At 56.0% G+C, this 18354-nt stretch overlaps 1 protein-coding gene across 3 annotated transcripts in view; it reads left to right on the top strand.

The window, feature by feature from the left end:
• LOC146751035 (general transcription and DNA repair factor IIH helicase subunit XPD-like) overlaps positions 1-18354 on the top strand; it is a 38576-nt gene that overhangs the window by 7594 nt on the left and 12628 nt on the right. For all 3 annotated transcript variants that reach the window (XM_085535741.1, XM_085535742.1, XM_085535740.1), the window contains exons 2-6: positions 2023-2122; positions 7102-7179; positions 10424-10486; positions 10570-10683; positions 17194-17310. In XM_085535741.1, the coding sequence (XP_085391867.1) occupies positions 2023-2122; positions 7102-7179; positions 10424-10486; positions 10570-10683; positions 17194-17310 (472 nt within the window). The remainder of the gene's footprint in view (positions 1-2022; positions 2123-7101; positions 7180-10423; positions 10487-10569; positions 10684-17193; positions 17311-18354) is intronic.

Raw genomic sequence — 18354 nt, 5'->3', positions numbered from 1 at the left:
GGGGGGGGGGGCTTGGGGGGGTTCATATGGGTCATAAGGGGTTATGGGGGGGGATATGGGGGGGTATGGGGGGGTCTGAAGGTGGGGAGGGGGTTTGTGGGTCCTAAAGGGGGGGATATGGGGGGGTGGGGGGGGGTCCTAAAGGGTCTGGGGGGGGGTTATGGGGACATAAGGGGTTATGGGGGGGGGGGTTATGGTGGGGTTATGTGGGAAGGGGGCTATGGGGGTGGTCTATGGGGGGGGAGGGGATTTAGGGTGGGCCATAGGGGGGGTCTGAAGGTGGGGGGGGTCCTAAAGGGGGGGATAAGGGGGTTGGGGGATAAGGGGGGGGGGGGGGCTCAGAGGGGGTTTGTAGGGGTTCATAGGGGCCATAAGGGGGATCTGGGGGGGGTCTAAAGGGTCTGGGGGGGGGGTTGAATGTGGGGAGGGGGTCGGGGGGTCCTAAAGGGGGGGGTAAGGGGGGGGGGGATCAGAGGGGGTTTAGGGGGGTTCATAGGGGCCATAAGGGGGATGTGGGGGGGTCTAAAGGGTCTGGGGGGGGGGCTGAATGTGGGGAGGGGGTCGGGGGGTCCTAAAGGGGAGGGATAAGGGGGGTGGGGGATAAGAGGGGGGGGGGGATCAAAGGGGGTTTATGGGGGTTCATAGGGGCCATAAGGGGGTTTTGGGGGGGTCTAAAGGGTCTGGGGGGGGGGTTGAATGTGGGGAGGGGGTTGGGGGTCCTAAAGGGGGGGATATGGGGGTGATATGGGGGGGATGGGGGGGTCCTAAAGGGTCTGGGGGGGGTCTGAGGGTTATAGGGGGGTTATGGGGGGGGGTTATGGGGTCATAGGGGGGGTCTGGGGGGGGGTGTGTGTGGGGTGGGGGGGTCTGAAGGGTCTGGGGGCTTCATGTGGGTTATAGGGGGATATGGGGGGGTTTATATGGGTTATAAGGGGTTATGGGGGGATATGGGGGGGTTAAGGTGGGTTATAGGGGGGGTATGGGGGGGTCTGAAGGTGGGGAGGGGGCTTAAAGGGGGGGATATGGTGGGGTGGGGGGGTCCTAAAGGGTCTGGGGGGGGTCTGAGGGGCCATAGGGGGTTATGGGGGGGGGTTATGGGGTCATAGGGGGGGTCTGGGGGGGGGTGTGTGGGGTGGGGGGGGTCTGAAGGGTCTGGGGGCTTCATATGGGTCATAGGGGGGATATGGGGGGGTTTCATATGGGTCATAAGGGGTTATGGGGGGGATATGGGGGGGTTAAGGTGGGTTTTGGGGGGGTATGGGGGGGTCTGAAGGTGGGGAGGGGTCGGGGGGTCCTAAAGGGGGAATATGGGGGGGATGGGGGGGTCCTAAAGGGTCTGGGGGGGGGTTATGGGGGTCTATGGGGGGGGGAGGGGATTTAGGGTGGGCCATGGGGGGGGGGTTGAAGGGGCTGGGGGGGGGGTCTGAAGGTTGGGGGGGGGTCCTAAAGGGGGGGTTAAGGGGGGGGGGGGATCAAAGGGGGTTTGTGGGGGTTCATAGGGGCCATAAGGGGGATGTGGGGGGGGTCTAAAGGGTCTGGGGGCTTCATATGGGTCATAGGAGGGTTATAGGGGGTCTGGGGGGGGTTCATATGGGCCATAAGGGGTTATGGGGGGGGGTTAAGGTGGGCTATGGGGGGATATGGGGGGGTTATGGGGGGCTGGGGGGGTCTGAAGGTGGGGAGGGGTCGGGGGGTCCTAAAGGGGGGGATATGGGGGGGGGGATAAGGGGGGGGTGGGGGATCAGAGGGGGGTTGTGGGGGTTCATAGGGGCCATAAGGGGGATGTGGGGGGGGTCTAAAGGGTCTGGGGGGGGGCTGAATGTGGGGAGGGGGTCGGGGGGTCCTAAAGGGGGGGATATGGGGGGGGGGGGGATCAGAGGGGGGTTGTGTGGGCTCATAGGGGCCATAAGGGGGATGTGGGGGTGGTCTAAAGGGTCTGGGGGGGTTTAAAGGGGGGGGTTATGGGGCTGATATTGGGGGGGGTCTCATCGCCCCCCCCCCATATAATCCCCCCCCCCCCAGGTTAAACGTGGACGGGCTGCTGGTCCCCTTCCCCTATGACTACATCTACCCCGAGCAGTTCTCCTATATGATGGAGCTCAAAAGGACCCTGGATGCCAAGGTTTAAATGGGGAGGGGGCTTCATTATGGGGGGGGGGGTCCACATCATAACCCCCCCCCCCCCACAACCCTAAACACACCCCCACTGGGGGGCTCATAGGGCTCATAGGGCCATGGGGGGGGTATATAGGGTCATGGGGGGGGGGTCTATAGGGTCGTGGGGGGGTCTATAGGGACATGGGGGGGGTCTATAGGGTCATGGGGGGGTATATAGGGCCATGGGGGGGGTATATAGGGTCATGGGGGGGGTATATAGGGTCATGGGGGGGGTTCTATAGGGCCATTGGGGGGTGTATATAGGGCCATGGGGGGGGGTCTCATGGTGCTGCTGTGTCTATAGGGCCATGGGGGGGGTCTATAGGGCCATGGGGGGGTCTATAGGGCCATGGGGGGGGGTCTGTAGGGCCAAGGGGGGGGTCTATAGGGACATGGGGGGGTATATAGGGCCATTGGGGGAGTCTATAGGGCCATGGGGAGGGGTATATAGGGTCATGGGGGGGGGTCTATAGGGCCATGGGGGGGTCTATAGGGTCATGGGGGGGTATATAGGGTCATGGGGGGGTCTATAGGGCCATGGGGGGGGGTCTCATGGTGCTGCTGTGTCTATAGGGCCATGGGGGGGGTATATAGGGTCATGGGGGGGTATATAGGGCCATGGGGGGGGGTCTATAGGGTCATGGGGGGGGTCTATAGGGCCATGGGGGGGTCTATAGGGCCATGGGGGGGGTATATAGGGTCATGGGGGGGGTATATAGGGTCATTGGGGGGGTATATAGGGTCATGGGGGGGGTCTATAGGGTCATGGGGGGGTCTATAGGGTCATGGGGGGGTATATAGGGCCATAGGGGGAGTATATAGGGTCATGGGGGGGGGGTCTATAGGGCCATGGGGGGGGTCTCATGGTGCTGCTGTGTCTATAGGGCCATGGGGGGGGTCTATAGGGTCATGGGGGGGGGTATATAGGGCCATAGGGGGGTCTATAGGGCCATGGGGGGGGTCTATAGGGTATATAGGGCCATGAGGGGGGGTCTATAGGGTCATGGGGGGGGTATATAGGGCCATGGGGGGGTCTATAGGGTCATGGGGGGGGTCTATAGGGTCATGGGGGGGTCTATAGGGCCATGGGGGGGGTATATAGGGTCATGGTGGGGGTATATAGGGCCATGGGGGGGGTATATAGGGCCATGGGGGGGGGTATATAGGGTCATGGGGGGGGGTATATAGGGCCATGGGGGGGTCTATAGGGCCATGGGGGGGGGTATATAGGGCCATGGGGGGGTCTATAAGGACATGGGGGGGTCTATAGGGTCATGGGGGGGTCTATAGGGCCATGGGGGGGGTCTATAGGGTCATGGGGGGGGTAGGTATATAGGGTCATGGGGGGGGTATATAGGGTCATGGGGGGGGGTCTATAGGGCCATGGGGGGGGGTCTATAGGGCCATGGGGGGGTCTCATGGTGCTGCTGTGTCTATAGAGTCATGGGGGGGGGTCTATAGGGTCATGGGGGGGGGTATAGGGCCATGGGGGGGGGTATATAGGGTCATGGGGGGGGTCTATAGGGTCATGGGGGGGATCTATAGGGTCATGGGGGGGGTAGGTATATAGGGCCGTGGGGGGGGGTCTATAGGGCCATGGGGGAGTCTATAGGGTCATGGGGGAGTCTATAGGGCCATGGGGGAGTCTATAGGGTCATGGGGGGGGTAGGTATATAGGGCCATGGGGGGGGGTCTATAGGGCCATGGGGGGGGTAGGTATATAGGGTCATGGGGGGGGTATATAGGGCCATGGGGGGGGTCTATAGGGTCATGGGGGGGGTCTATAGGGCCATGTGGGGGGTCTATAGGGCCATGGGGGGGGGGGTCTCATGGTGCTGCTGTGTCTATAGGGCCATGGGGGGGGTCTATAGGGCCATGGGGGGGGTCTCATGGTGCTGCTGTGTCTATAGGGCCATGGGGGGGGGTCTATAGGGCCATGGGGGGGGTCTCATGGTGCTGCTGTGTCTATAGGGTCATGGGGGGGGGTCTATAGGGTCATGGGGGGGGTCTATAGGGCCATGGGGGGGTCTATAGTGTCGTGGGGGGGGGGTCTATAGGGCCATGGGGGGGGTCTATAGGGTCAAGGGGGGGTCTATAGGAACATGGGGGGGGTCTATAGGGTCATGGGGGGGGGGTCTATAGGGTCATGGGGGGGGTCTATAGGGTCATGGGGGGGGTATATAGGGCCATGGGGGGTATATAGGGTCATGGGGGGGTCTATAGGGCCATGGGGGGGGGTCTATAGGGCCATGGGGGGGGGTATATAGGGCCATGGGGGGGGGGTCTATAGGGTCGTGGGGGGGTATATAGGGTCATGGGGGGGTCTATAGGGTCATGGGGGGGGTATATAGGGCCATGGGGGGGGTCTATAGGGTCATGGGGGGGGTCTATAGGGTCATGGGGGGGGTATATAGGGCCATGGGGGGGTTCTATAGGGTCATGGGGGGTGTCTATAGGGACATGGGGGGGGTCTATAGGGTCATGGGGGGGGGTCTATAGGGTCGTGGGGGGGTATATAGGGTCATGGGGGGGTCTATAGGGTCATGGGGAGGGGTCTATAGGGCCATGCGGGGGGTCTATAGGGCCATGGGGGGGGTCTCATGGTGCTGCTGTGTCTATAGGGTCATGGGGGGGGTCTATAGGGTCATGGGGGGGGTATATAGGGTCATGGGGGGGGTCTATAGGGTCATGGGGAGGGGTCTATAGGGCCATGGGGGGGTCTATAGGGTCATGGGGAGGGGTATAGGGTCATGGGGGGGGTTCTATAGGGTCATGGGGGGCGTCTATAGGGCCATGGGGGGGGGTTTATAGGGCCATGGGGGGGTCTATAGGGATATGGGGGGGTGTCTATAGGGTCATGGGGGGAACTATAGGGTCATGGGGGGGTCTATAGGGTCATGGGGGGGTCTATAGGGTCATGGGGGGGTCTATACGGTCATGGGGGGGTCTATAGGGCCATGGGGGGGGGTATATAGGGCCATGGGGGGGGTATATAGGGCCATGGGGGGGGGTCTATAGGGTCATGGGGGGGTCTATAGGGTCATGGGGGGGTCTATAGGGTCATGGGGAGGGGTATAGGGTCATGGGGGGGGTTCTATAGGGTCATGGGTGGCGTCTATAGGGCCATGGGGGGGGTATATAGGGCCATGGGGGGGGGGTCTATAGGGTCATGGGGGGGGGTATATAGGACCATGGGGGGTCTCATGGTGTCTATAGGGCCATGGGGGGGGTCTCATGGTGTTTATAGGGCCATGGGGGGGGTCTCATGGTGTCTATAGGGCCATGGGGGGGTCTCATGGTGCTGCTGTGTCTATAGGGCCATAGGGGGGTATATAGGGCCATGGGGGGGGTCTCATGGTGTCTATAGGGCCATGGGGGGGTCTCATGGTGTCTATAGGGCCATGGGGGGGGTCTCATGGTGTCTATAGGGCCATGGGGGGGGTCTCATGGTATCTATAGGACCATGGGGGGGTCTCATGGTGTCTATAGGGCCATGGGGGGGTCTCATGGTGTCTATAGGGCCATGGGGGGGTCTCATGGTGTCTATAGGGCCATGGGGGGGGGGTCTATAGGGCCATGGGGGGGGTCTCATGGTGTCTATAGGGCCATGGGGCGGGGGTCTCATGGTGTCTATAGGGCCATGGGGGGGGGTCTCATGGTGTCTATAGGGCCATGGGGGGGGTCTATAGGGCCATGGGGGGGGGTCTCATGGTGTCTATAGGGCCATGGGGGGGGTCTGATGTTGTCTATAGGGCCATGGGGGGGTCTCATGGTGTCTATAGGGCCATGGGGGGGGTCTCATGGTGTTTATAGGGCCATGGGGGGGGTCTCATGGTGTCTATAGGGCCATGGGGGGGGGGGTCTCATGGTGTCTATAGGGCCATGGGGGGGTCTCATGATGTTTATAGGGCCATGGGGGGGTCTCATGGTGTTGCTGTGTCTATAGGGCCATGGGGGGGATCTATAGGGCCATGGGGGGGGTCTCATGGTGTCTATAGGGCCATGGGGGGGGTCTCATGGTGTCTATAGGGCCATGGGGGGGGTCTCATGGTGTCTATAGGGCCATGGGGGGGTCTCATGGTGTCTATAGGGCCATGGGGGGGGTCTCATGGTGTCTATAGGGCCATGGGGGGGGTCTCATGGTGTCTATAGGGCCATGGGGGGGGGTCTCATGGTGTCTATAGGGTCATTGGGGGGGGTCTCATGGTGTCTATAGGGCCATGGGGGGGGATCTATAGGGCCATGGGGGGGGTCTCATGGTGTCTATAGGGCCATGGGGGGGGTCTATAGGGCCATGGGGGGGTCTCATGGTGTCTATAGGGCCATGGGGGGGGTCTCATGGTGTCTATAGGGCCATGGGGGGGGTCTCCTGGTGTCTATAGGGTTATTGGGGGGGGGTCTCATGGTGTCTATAGGGCCATGGGGGGGGTCTATAGGGTCATGGGGGGGTCTATAGGGTCATGGAGGGGGTCTGTAGGGTCATGGGGTGGGTCTATAGGGTCATGTGGTGGGTCTATAGGGCCATGGGGGGGTCTATAGGGACATGGGGGGGGTCTATAGGGCCATGGGGGGGGGGTCTCATGGTGTTTATAGGGCCATGGGGGGGGTCTCATGGTGTCTATAGGGCCATGGGGGGGGTCTCATGGTGCTGCTGTGTCTATAGGGCCATGGGGGGGGTCTATAGGGCCATGGGGGGGTCTCATGGTGTCTATAGGGTTATTGGGGGGGGGGTCTCATGGTGTCTATAGGGCCATGGTGGGGGGTCTCATGGTGCTGCTGTGTCTATAGGGCCATGGGGGGGGTCTCATGTTGTCTATAGGGCCATGGGGGGGTCTCATGGTGTCTATAGGGCCATGGGGGGGGTCTCATGGTGTCTATAGGGCCATGGGGGGGGGTCTCATGTTGTCTATAGGGCCATGGGGGGGGGTCTCATGTTGTCTATAGGGCCATGGGGTGCTGGAGATGCCCTCCGGGACCGGGAAGACGGTGTCACTGCTGGCTCTTATTGTGGCCTATCAGAGGGTGAGTGGGGGGGCTGGGGGTCTTGGGGGGGGGGGGGGCTGGGGGTCTTGGAGGGATTAAGGGGGTGGGAGGGGTCTGGGGGTCTTTGGTGGGTTGGGAGGGGTTGGGGGGCTTGGAGGGGTTGGGGGCTGGGGGGGATTTGGGGGGGCTTAGAGGGATTGGGGGGGGTGGGAGGGAGTTGGGGGTCTGGGGGGGATGGGGGTCTGGGGGGTATTGGGGGGGGCTTGGAGGGGTTGGGGGGCTGGGGGGGGTGGGAGGGGTTGGGGGGCTGGGAGGGATTTGGGGGGCTGGGGGGGGCTTGGAGGGGTTGGGGGGCTGAGGGGGGTGGGAGGGGTTGGGGGCTATGGGAAGTGGGAGGGGGCTGGGGGGCTTTGGGGGTCTTGGATGGGTTGGGGGGGGCTTGGAGGGGCTGGGGGGCTTGTGGGGGAGTTGGATGGGTTGGGGGTTGGGAGGGGGTGGGAGGGGGTTGGGGGCCTTGGAGGGGCTGGGGGGGCTCTGGGGGGGTCTTGGAGGGGTTGGGGGGCTGGGGGGGTGGGGTGGGAAGGGGGTGGGAGGGGTTGGGGGCTATGGGAGGTGGGAGGGGGCTGGGGGGCTTTGGGGGGTCTTGGATGGGTTGGGGGGGTTGGGGGCTGGGGGGGCTGGAGGGGTTGGGGGGCTGGGGGGGAGTTGGGGGTCTGGGGGGGATGGGGGTCTGGGGGGTATTGGGGGGGGCTTGGAGGGGTTGTGGGGCTGGGGGGCGTTGGGAGGGTGTTGGGGGCTATGGGAGGTGGGAGGGGGCTGGGGGGGGCTTTGGGGGTCTTGGATGGGTTGGGGGGGGCCTGGGGGGTTGGGAGGAGGTTGGGGGTCTGGGGAGGGGTTGGGGGCTGGGGGTAGTTGGGGGGGCTTAGAGGGGTTGGGGGGGGTGGGAGGGAGTTGGGGGTCTGGGGGGTCTGGGGGTCTGGGGGGTATTGGGGGCTTGGAGGGGTTGGGGGGGTGGGACGGAGTTGGGGGGCTGGGGGGGGCTTGGAGGGGTGGGTGGGATTTGGGGGGGCTGGGGGTCTTGGAGGGGCTGGGGGGGGTGGGGGCTATGGGAGGTGGGAGGGGGCTGGGGGACTTTGGGGGTCTTGGATGGGTTGGGGGGCGCTGGGGGGTTGGGAGGAGGTTGTGGGCTTGGAGGGGTTGGGGGCTGGGGGGAAGTTGGATGGGTTGGGGGTTGGGGGGGCTTAGAGGGGTTGGGGGGGGTGGGAGGGGGGTGGGAGGGGTTGGGGGCTATGGGAGGTGGGAGGGGGCTGGGGGGCTTTGGGGGTCTTGGATGGGTTGGGGGGGTTGGGGGCTGGGGGGGCTTAGAGGGGTTGGGGGGCTGGGGGGGAGTTGGGGGTCTGGGGGGGATGGGGGTCTGGGGGGTATTGGGGGGGGCTTGGAGGGGTTGGGGGGCTGGGAGGGATTTGGGGGGCTGGGGGGGGCTTGGAGGGGTTGGGGGGCTGAGGGGGTGGGAGGGGTTGGGGGCTATGGGAGGTGGGAGGGGGCTGGGGGGCTTTGGGGGTCTTGGATGGGTTGGGGGGGCTTGGAGGGGTTGGGGGGCTTGGGGGGGAGTTGGATGGGTTGGGGGTTGTGGGGGTGGGAGGGGGTTGGGGGTCTGGGGGGGCTGGGGGTCTTGGATGGGCTGGGGGGGTGGGGGTGGGAGTGGGGTGGGGGGCTTTGGGGGTCTTGGATGGGTTGGGGGGGCCTGTGGGGTTGGGAGGGGGTTGGGGGGGCTTGGAGGGGTTGGGGGGGTGGAAGGGAGTTGGGGGTCTGGGGGGTATTGGGGGGGGCTTGGAGGGGTGGGGGGGCTGGGGGGCTTGGGGGGGCTGGGGGTTGGGGTATTGGGGGCTTGGAGGGGTTGGGGGCTGTGGGAGGGGGCTGGGGGGCTTTGGGGGTCTTGGATGGGTTGGGGGGGCCTGGGGGGTTGGGGGTTTTGGAGGGGTTGGGGGCTGGGGGGGAATTGGGGGGGCTTAGAGGGGTTGGGGGGGGTGGGAGGGAGTTGGGGGTCTGGGGGGGATGGGGGTCTGGGGGGTATTGGGGGGGGCTGGGGGTCTTGGAGGGGCTGGGGGGGTGGGGGTAGGAGGGGGGTGGGAGGGGTTAGGGGCTATGGGAGGTGGGAGGGGGCTGGAGGGGCTTTGGGGGTCTTGGATGAGTTGGGGGGGCCTGGGGGTTGGGAGGGGGTTGGGGGGGCTTGGAGGGGTTGGGGGGGGTGGGAGGGAGTTGGGGGTCTGGGGGGTATTGGGGGGGGCTTGGAGGGGTTGGGGGGCTGGGAGGGATTTGGGGGGCTTTGGGGGTCTTGGATGGGTTGGGGGGGCTTGGAGGGGTTGGGGGGCTTGTGGGGGAGTTGGATGGGCTGGAAATTGTGGGGGTGGGAGGGGGTTGGGGGGGTTGGGGGGGCTCTGGGGGGGTCTTGGAGGGGTTGGGGGGCTGGGGGGGGTTGGGAGGGTGTTGGGGGCTATGGGAGGTGGGAGGGGGTTGGGGGGGCTTTGGGGGTCTTGGATGGGTTGGGGGGGCCTGGTGGTGTGGGAGGGGGTTGGGGGTGTGGGGGGGAGTTGGATGGGTTGGAGGTTGGGGGGGGCTGGGGGGCTTTGGGGGTCTTGGATGGGTTGGGGGGGGCTTAGAGGGGTTGGGGGGTGGGAGGGAGTTGGGGGTCTGGGGGGGTGGGGGTCTGGGGGGTATTGGGGGAGTCAGATGGGTTGGGGGTTCTGGGGGTGGGAGGGGGTTGGGGGGCTTGGAGGGGCTGGGGGGCTCTGGGGTTCTGGGAGGGGGTTATGGGGCTATAGGGCCATGGGGTTATGGAGCTATAGGGCCGTGGGGTTATGGGGCTATAGGGCCATGGGGTTATGGAGCTATAGGGCCGTGGGGTTATGGGGCTATAGGGCCATGGGGTTATGGAGCTATGGGGCTGTGGAGTTATGGAGCTATAGGGTCACGGAATGGTGGGGTTGTGGGGTTATGGGGCTATAGGGCTGTGGGTTTATGGAGCTATAGGGTCACGGAATGGTGGGGTTGTGGGGCTATAGGGCCATGGGGTTATGGAGCTATGGGGCTGTGGGGTTATGGGGCTATGGGGCCGTGGGGTTATGGAGCTATAGGGTCACAGAATGGTGGGGTTGTGGGGCTATAGGGCCATGGGGTTATGGAGCTATGGGGCCGTGGAATGGTGGGATAATGGGGTCGTGGTTCTGTCACCTTTAAGGCTTCTCCCACCCCACTTTGCCCCCCACCCCATTGACCCCCCCAGGCGTTCCCCATGGAAGTCACCAAACTGATCTACTGCTCCCGTACGGTGCCGGAGATTGAGAAGGTTCAATATGGGACCCTATGGGGGGGTGGGGGGGGGGGTATAAAGGGTTGGGGGTCTCACTGGTTGCCCCCCCCCCCATTAAGGTGGTGGAGGAGCTGCGGAAGCTGCTGGAGTATTATGAGAAGGAGCTGGGGGAGAAGGTGCCGTTCCTGGGGCTGGCACTGAGCTCCAGGAAGAACCTGTGCATCCACCCCGAGGTGGGTGGTTGTGTCGTTGTGTTGTTGTGTTGTGTTGTTGTTGTGTTTTGTTGTGTCATTGTGTTGTATTATGTTGTTGTGTTGTTGTGTTGTTGTGTTGTGTCATTGTGTTGTTGTGTTTTTGTGTTGTTGTGATGTTGTGTTGTGTTGTGTTGTGTCATTGTGTTGTATTATGTTGTTGTGTCGTTGTGTTGTTGTGTCATTGTGTCGTTGGGTCATTGTGTTGTTGTGTCGTTGTGGTGTTGTGTCATTGTATTGTTGTGTTGTTGTGTTATTGTGTTGTGTCGTTGGGTCATTGTGTTGTATTATATTGTTGTGTTGTTGTGTTTTTGTGTTGTGTTGTTGTGTCGTTGTGTTGTTGTGTTGTGTCGTTGGGTCATTGTGTTGTTGTGTTGTTATGTTGTTGTGTCATTGTGTTGTGTTGTTGTGTTGTGTTGTTGTGTGGTTTTGTCATTGTGTTGTATTATGTTGTTGTATTGTTGTGTCATTGTGGTGTTGTGTCGTTGTGTCGTTGTTGTGTTGTGTCGTTGTTTTGTTGTGTCATTGTGTTGTATTATGTTGTGTTGTTGTGTTGTTGTGTTGTTGTGTCGTTGTGGTGTTGTGTCGTTGTGTTGTTGTGTCGTTGTGGTGTTGTGTCGTTGTGGTGTTGTGTCGTTGTGTTGTTGTGTTGTTGTGTTGTGTTGTGTCATTGTGATGTGTTGTTGTGTCGTTGTGTTGTTGTGTTGTTGTTGTGTTGTTGTGATGTGTTGTGTCATTGTGTTGTTGTATTGTTGTGTCATTGTATTGTATTATGTTGTTGTGTTGTTGTGTTGTGTTGTGTCATTGTGTTGTATTATGTTGTTGTGTTGTTGTGTTGTGTCGTTGGGTCATTGTGATGTTGTGTTGTTGTGTCATTGTGTTCTATTACATTGTTGTGTCGTTGTGTCGTTGAGTTGTTGTGTCATTGATTTGTGTCATTGTGATGTGTTGTTGTGTCATTGTGTTGTGTCATTGTGATGTGTTGTTGTGTTGTGTCTTTGGGTCATTGTGTTGTGTTGTTGTATTGTTGTGTCGTGTTGTTGTGTTGTTGTGATGTTGTGTCGTTGGGTCATTGTGTTGTATTATATTGTTGTGTTTTTGTGTTGTGTTGTTGTGTCATTGTGTTGTGTCATTGTGATGTGTTGTTGTGTCATTGTGATGTTGTGTTGTTGTGTTGTGTCGTTGTGTCATTGTGTCGTTGTGTTGTTGTGTCATTGTGTTGTTGTGTCATTGTGTTGTTGTGTTGTTGTGTTGTGTCATTGGGTCATTGTGTTGTTGTGATGTTGTGTTGTGTTGTTGTGTTGTTGTATCGTTGTTGTGTTGTTGTATCGTTGTGTTGTTGTGTCGTTGTGACGTTGTGTTGTTGTGTTGTGTCATTGTGATGTTGTGTTGTTGTGTCGTTGTGTTGTTGTGTTGTGTCATTTGGTCGTTGTGTCGTTGTGTCATTGTGTTGTGTTGATGTGTTGTGTCATTGTGATGTTGTGTCATGTTGTTGTGTTGATGTGTTGTTGTGTCATTGTGTTGTGTCATTGTGATGTGTCGTGTTGTTGTGTTGTTGTGTCGTGTCGTTGTGTTGTTGTGTCGTTGTGTCATAGTGTTTTTGTGGTGTTGTGTTGTTGTGTTAATGTGTTGTTGTTGTTTGTCATTGTGCTGTGTCATTTTGATGTTGTGTTGTGTTGTTGTGTTGTTGTGTCGTTGTGATGTTGTGTTGTTGTGTTGTTTTGTCGTTGTGTTGTTTTGTCATTGTTTTGTTGTGTTGTTTTGTCGTGTTGTGTCATTGTGTTGTTGTGTCGTTGTGTTGTTGTGTCATTGTGTTGTTGTAATGTGTTGTGTCATTGTGTCATTGTGATGTTGTGTCGTTGTGTTGTTGTGTTGTTGTGTTGTTGTGTCATTGTGTTGTATCATTGTGGTGTTGTGTCTTTGTGTTGTTGTGTTGTGTTGTTGTGTCATTGTGTTGTATTATGTTGTTGTGTTGTTGTATTGTTGTGTCGTTGTGTTGTTGTGTTGTTGTGTTGTGTCATTGTGTTGTTGTGTCATTGTGTTGTATTATTTTGTTGTATTGTTGTGTTGTTGTATTGTTGTATTGTTGTGTCATTGTATTGTTGTGTTGTTGTGTCATTGTGTTGTTGTTGTGTAGTTGTTGTGTTGTATCGTTGTGCTGATGTTTCCTGTTTGTCAGGTCTCATTGCTCCGCGTTGTTGTGTTGTTGTGTCATTGTATTGTTGTGTCATTGTGTTGCTGTTGTGTTCTGTTGTTGTGTTGTTGTGTTAATGTTTTGTGTTGCTCAGGTCTCATCACTCTGCGTTGTTGTATTGTGGTATTGTTGTGTTGTTTTGTCATTGTGTAGTTGTGTAGTTGTATCACTGTTGTGCTGATATTCCTGTTGCTCAGGTCTCATCACTCCGTGTTGTATTGTTGTGTTGTTGTGTCATTGTGTAGTTGTGTAGTTGTGTCATTGTTGTGTTGTGTTTCCTGTTATCAGGTCTCATCACTCTGTGTTGTTGTGTCGTTGTGTCATTGTATCGTTGTGTTGTTGTTCTGTTGTGTAGTTGTATCACTGTTGTGTTGTGTGTTGCTCAGGTCTCATCACTCCGTGTTGTTGTGCTGTTGTGTCATTGTATTGTTGTGTCATTGTATTGTTGTGTCGTCGTGTCGTTGTATCACTGTTGTTTTGTGTTGCTCAGGTCTCATCACTCCTTGTTGTTGTGTCGTGTCATTGTATCGTTGTGTTGTTGTATTGTTGTGTCATTGTGTTGTTGTGTTGTGTCGTTGTATCACTGTTGTGTTGTGTGTTGCTCAGGTCTCATCGCTCCGGGTTGTTGTATCATTGTATCATTGTATCGTTGTACTGTTGTGTTGTTGTGTTGTTGTGTTGTGTAGCTGTATCACTGTTGTGTTTTGTGTTGCTCAGGTCTCATCACTCCACGTTGTTGTGTCGTTGTGTCGTTGTGTTGTTGTGTCATTGTATTGTTGTATTGTTGTGTTGTTGTGTTGTTGTTGTGTTGTGTAGTTGTATCATTGTGTACCTGTTGTGTTGTTGTGTTGTGTAGTTGTGTTTCCTGTTATCAGGTCTCATCACTCCGTGTTGTTGTGTTGTTGTATCGTTGTATTGTTGTGTTGTTGTGTTGTGTAGTTGTATCATTGTTGTGTTGTGTTGCTCAGGTCTCATCGCTCCGCGTTGTTGTGTCATTGTGTCGTTGTATTGTTGTGTTGTTGTTGTGTTGTGTCGTTGTATCACTGTTGTGTTGTGTTTTGTGTTATCAGGTCTCATCACTCCGTGTTGTTGTATTGTTGTGTTGTTGTGTAGTTGTGTCGTTGTATCACTGTTGTGTTGCTCAGGTCTCCTCTCTCCGCATTGTTGTATCGTTGTATCATTGTATCGTTGTATTGTTGTTGTGTTGTGTAGTTGTATCACTGTTGTGTTGTTGTTGTGTTGTGTAGTTGTATCACTGTTGTGTCGTTGTATTGTTGTGTTGTTGTGTTGTTGTGTTGTTGTGTTGTGTAGTTGTATCACTGTTGTGTTGCTCAGGTCTCCTCTCTCCGTGTTGTTGTATCATTGTATCGCTGTATTGTTGTATTGTTGTGTAGTTGTGTCGTTGTATCACTGTTGTGTTGTGTTGCTCAGGTCTCATCGCTCTGTGTTGTTGTGTTGTTGTGTCATTGTATTGTTGTACCGTTGTATTGTTGTGTTGTTGTGTTGTTGTTGTGTTGTTGTGTCGTTGTATCACTGTTGTGTTGTGTTTTGTGTTATCAGGTCTCATCGCTCCGTGTTGTTGTATCATTGTATCGTTGTGTTGTTGTGTTGTTGTTGTGTAGTTGTGTCATTGTATCACTGTTGTGTTGTTGTGTAGTTGTGTCGTTGTATCACTGTTGTATTGTTGTATTGTTGTGTCGTTGTATCACTGTTGTGTTGTTGTGTTGTGTCGTTGTATCACTGTTGTGTTGTGTGTTGCTCAGGTCTCATCGCTCTGTGTTGTTGTATCATTGTATCCTTGTATCGTTGTATTGTTGTGTTGTTGTGTTGTTGTGTTGTTGTTGTGTTGTTGTGTCGTTGTATCACTGTTGTGTTGCTCAGGTCTCCTCTCTCCGCGTTGTTGTATCATTGTATCATTGTATTGTTGTGTTGTTGTTGTGTTGTGTTGTTGTGTCGTTGTATTGTTGTGTTGTTGTATCACTGTTGTGTAGTTGTGTCGTTGTACCACTGTTGTGTTGCTCAGGTCTCCTTGCTCCATGTTGTTGTATCATTGTATTGTTATATCGTTGTATCGTTGTATTGTTGTGTTGTTGTATTGTTGTATTGTTGTATTGTTGTGTCGTTGTATCACTGTTGTGTTGTTGTGTAGTTGTGTCGTTGTATCACTGTTGTGTTGCTCAGGTCTCCTCTCTCCGCGTTGTTGTATCGTTGTGTTGTTGTGTCATTGTATTGCTGTATTGTTGTGTTGTTGTGTTGTTGTGTAGTTGTCTCATTGTATCACTGTTGTGTTGCTCAGGTCTCCTCTCTCCGCGTTGTATCATTGTATCGTTGTGTTGTTGTATTGTTGTGTCATTGTGTAGTTGTATCACTGTATCACTGTTGTGTTGTTGTGTAGTTGTGTCGTTGTATCACTGTTGTGTTGCTCAGGTCTCCTCTCTCCGCGTTGTTGTGTCGTTGTATCATTGTATCGTTGTATCATTGTATCGTTGTATCGTTGTATTGTTGTGTCGTTGTATTGTTGTGTAGTTGTATCACTGTTGTGTTGTTGTGTAGTTGTGTTGTTGTATCACTGTTGTGTTGTTGTGTAGTTGTATCACTGTTGTGTAGTTGTGTCGTTGTATCACTGTTGTGTTGTTGTGTTGTGTCGTTGTATCACTGTTGTGTTGTTGTGTTGTGTAGTTGTATCACTGTTGTGTCGTTGTATCGTTGTGTTGTTGTGTCATTGTGTAGTTGTGTCGTTGTATCACTGTTGTGTTGTTGTGTAGTTGTATCATTGTATCACTGTTGTGTTGCTCAGGTCTCCTCTCTCCGCGTTGTATCGTTGTATTGTTGTATCATTGTATCGTTGTGTTGTTGTGTCATTGTATTGCTGTATCGTTGTGTTGTTGTGTAGTTGTGTCATTGTATCACTGTTGTGTTGCTCAGGTCTCCTCTCTCCGCGTTGTTGTATCATTGTATCATTGTATCGTTGTATTGTTGTATTGTTGTATTGTTGTGTAGTTGTGTCGTTGTATCACTGTTGTGTTGTTGTGTAGTTGTATCATTGTATCACTGTTGTGTTGTTGTATCATTGTATCACTGTTGTGTTGCTCAGGTCTCCTCTCTCCGCGTTGTTGTATCGTTGTATCATTGTATCGTTGTATTGTTGTGTTGTTGTGTCATTGTATCACTGTTGTGTTGTTGTGTTGTTGTGTCATTGTATTGCTGTATTGTTGTGTTGTTGTGTTGTATAGTTGTATCACTGTTGTGTTGTTGTTGTGTTGTGTTGTTGTGTCGTTGTATTGCTGTATTGTTGTGTTGTTGTGTTGTTGTGTTGTGTCGTTGTGTCGTTGTATCACTGTTGTGTTGTTGTTGTTGTGTTGTGTAGTTGTATCACTGTTGTGTTGCTCAGGTCTCCTCTCTCCGCGTTGTTGTATCATTGTATTGTTGTGTTGTTGTTGTGTTGTGTTGTTGTGTCGTTGTATCACTGTTGTGTTGTTGTGTCGTTGTGTCATTGTATCACTGTTGTGTTGCTCAGGTCTCCTCTCTCCGCGTTGTATTGTTGTATTGTTGTATCATTGTATTGTTGTGTTGTTGTGTCATTGTATTGCTGTATCGTTGTGTTGTTGTGTTGTTGTATCATTGTATCACTGTTGTGTTGCTCAGGTCTCCTCTCTCCGCGTTGTATCATTGTATCGTTGTGTTGTTGTATTGTTGTGTCATTGTGTAGTTGTATCATTGTATCACTGTTGTGTTGCTCAGGTCTCCTCTCTCCGCGTTGTTGTATCGTTGTATCATTGTATCGTTGTATTGTTGTTGTGTTGTGTAGTTGTATCACTGTTGTGTAGTTGTGTAGTTGTGTCGTTGTATCACTGTTGTGTTGCTCAGGTCTCCTCTCTCCGCGTTGTTGTATCGTTGTATCATTGTATCGTTGTATCGTTGTGTTGTTGTGTTGTTGTGTCATTGTATTGTTGTGTTGTTGTGTAGTTGTATCATTGTATCACTGTTGTGTTGCTCAGGTCTCCTCTCTCCGCGTTGTTGTATCGTTGTATTGTTGTATCATTGTATCGTTGTGTTGTTGTGTCATTGTATTGCTGTATCGTTGTGTAGTTGTGTAGTTGTATCATTGTATCACTGTTGTGTTGCTCAGGTCTCCTCTCTCCGCGTTGTTGTATTGTTGTTCTGTCGTTGTATCGTTGTATTGTTGTAACGTTGTATTGTTGTGTTGTTGTTGTGTTGTTGTGTAGTTGTGTCGTTGTATCATTGTATCGTTGTGTTGTTGTGTAGTTGTATCATTGTATCACTGTTGTGTTGCTCAGGTCTCCTCTCTCCGCGTTGGCCGCGATGTGGACGGTCGCTGTCTGAGCCTCACAGCGTCCTACGTTCGCCAGCAGCACCGCGACGGCTCCGGCACCGCGATATGTCGCTTCTATGAGGTACGGACCCCCCCCCAAATCCCCCCATCCCCCCCCAACCCCCCCAACCCCCCCAACATCCCCCCCACAGCCCCCCCCGACCCTCCCCAGGGACCCCCAATGGGACACAGAGGGACCCCCTTCCCCCTCTGCCACTTCTATGAGGTCCAGACCCCCCCACCAAACCTCACGACCCCCATCAACCCCCCATAACCCCCCCCCCCCTGCCCCATCCTGGGGGCCCCAGTGAGGACCCCTCCCCAAACCCCCTCACCCCCCCCCACGGCCCTCCCCCCATCCCACCCCAGGGACCCCCGATGGGACACAGAGAAGCCCCCCCTTCCCCTTCTGTCACTTCTATGATGTGGAGACCCCCCCCCCACAACCTCCTCCATCCCCCCCCCCAAGACTGGCAACTATGGCCATAAGGTTGTAGCCCCCCACCCATGGGACCCCCATTGGGTGACCATCCCTCCCCCCCCCCTTCCTTATGGGACCCCCAGTCCCCCCAAAAACCCCACCACCACCAATGGGACCCCAGACCCCCCGACCCCCCCCCCCCCCCAACCTATGGGACCCCCAGTGCCTCCCCCTGCCCCCCCCCCCCCAAAAGGGACCCCCAATGGCTGACAGTGCCCCCCTTTACTCCCCCCCCACCCATGGGACCCCCATTGGGTGACCATCCTTCCCCCCTCCCCCCCTCCCCCCCATGGGACCCCCAGTCCCCCAACCCCCCCTCCCCCCCACCAACAGGACCCCAGACCCCCCCCCCCCCAACCCATGGGACCCCCAGTGCCCCTCCCAACCCCCCCCCTCCCCCCCCCCCCTCCCCACCAACTCATGGGGCCCCCAATGCCCCCCCTGCCCCCCCCCCAAAAGGGACCCCCAATGGCTGACAGTGCCCCCCTTTACTCCCCCCCAGCCCATGGGACCCCCATCGGGTGACCATCCCTCCCCCCCCCATGGACCCCCAGTCCCCCAACACCCCCTCCCCCCCACCAACAGGACCCCAGTGCCCCCCCCCCCCCCCCCCCAACCCATGGGACCCCCAATGACCCCCCTGCC

This window comes from Coturnix japonica, unplaced genomic scaffold (genome assembly GCF_054131305.1).
Source record: "Coturnix japonica strain WE unplaced genomic scaffold, WE-NBRP24 Scf168, whole genome shotgun sequence".
Taxonomy (NCBI): Eukaryota; Metazoa; Chordata; class Aves; order Galliformes; family Phasianidae; genus Coturnix; species Coturnix japonica.
The sequence above is the reverse complement of the archived record's forward strand: the minus strand, read 5'-3'. Positions and strand labels throughout refer to the sequence as shown.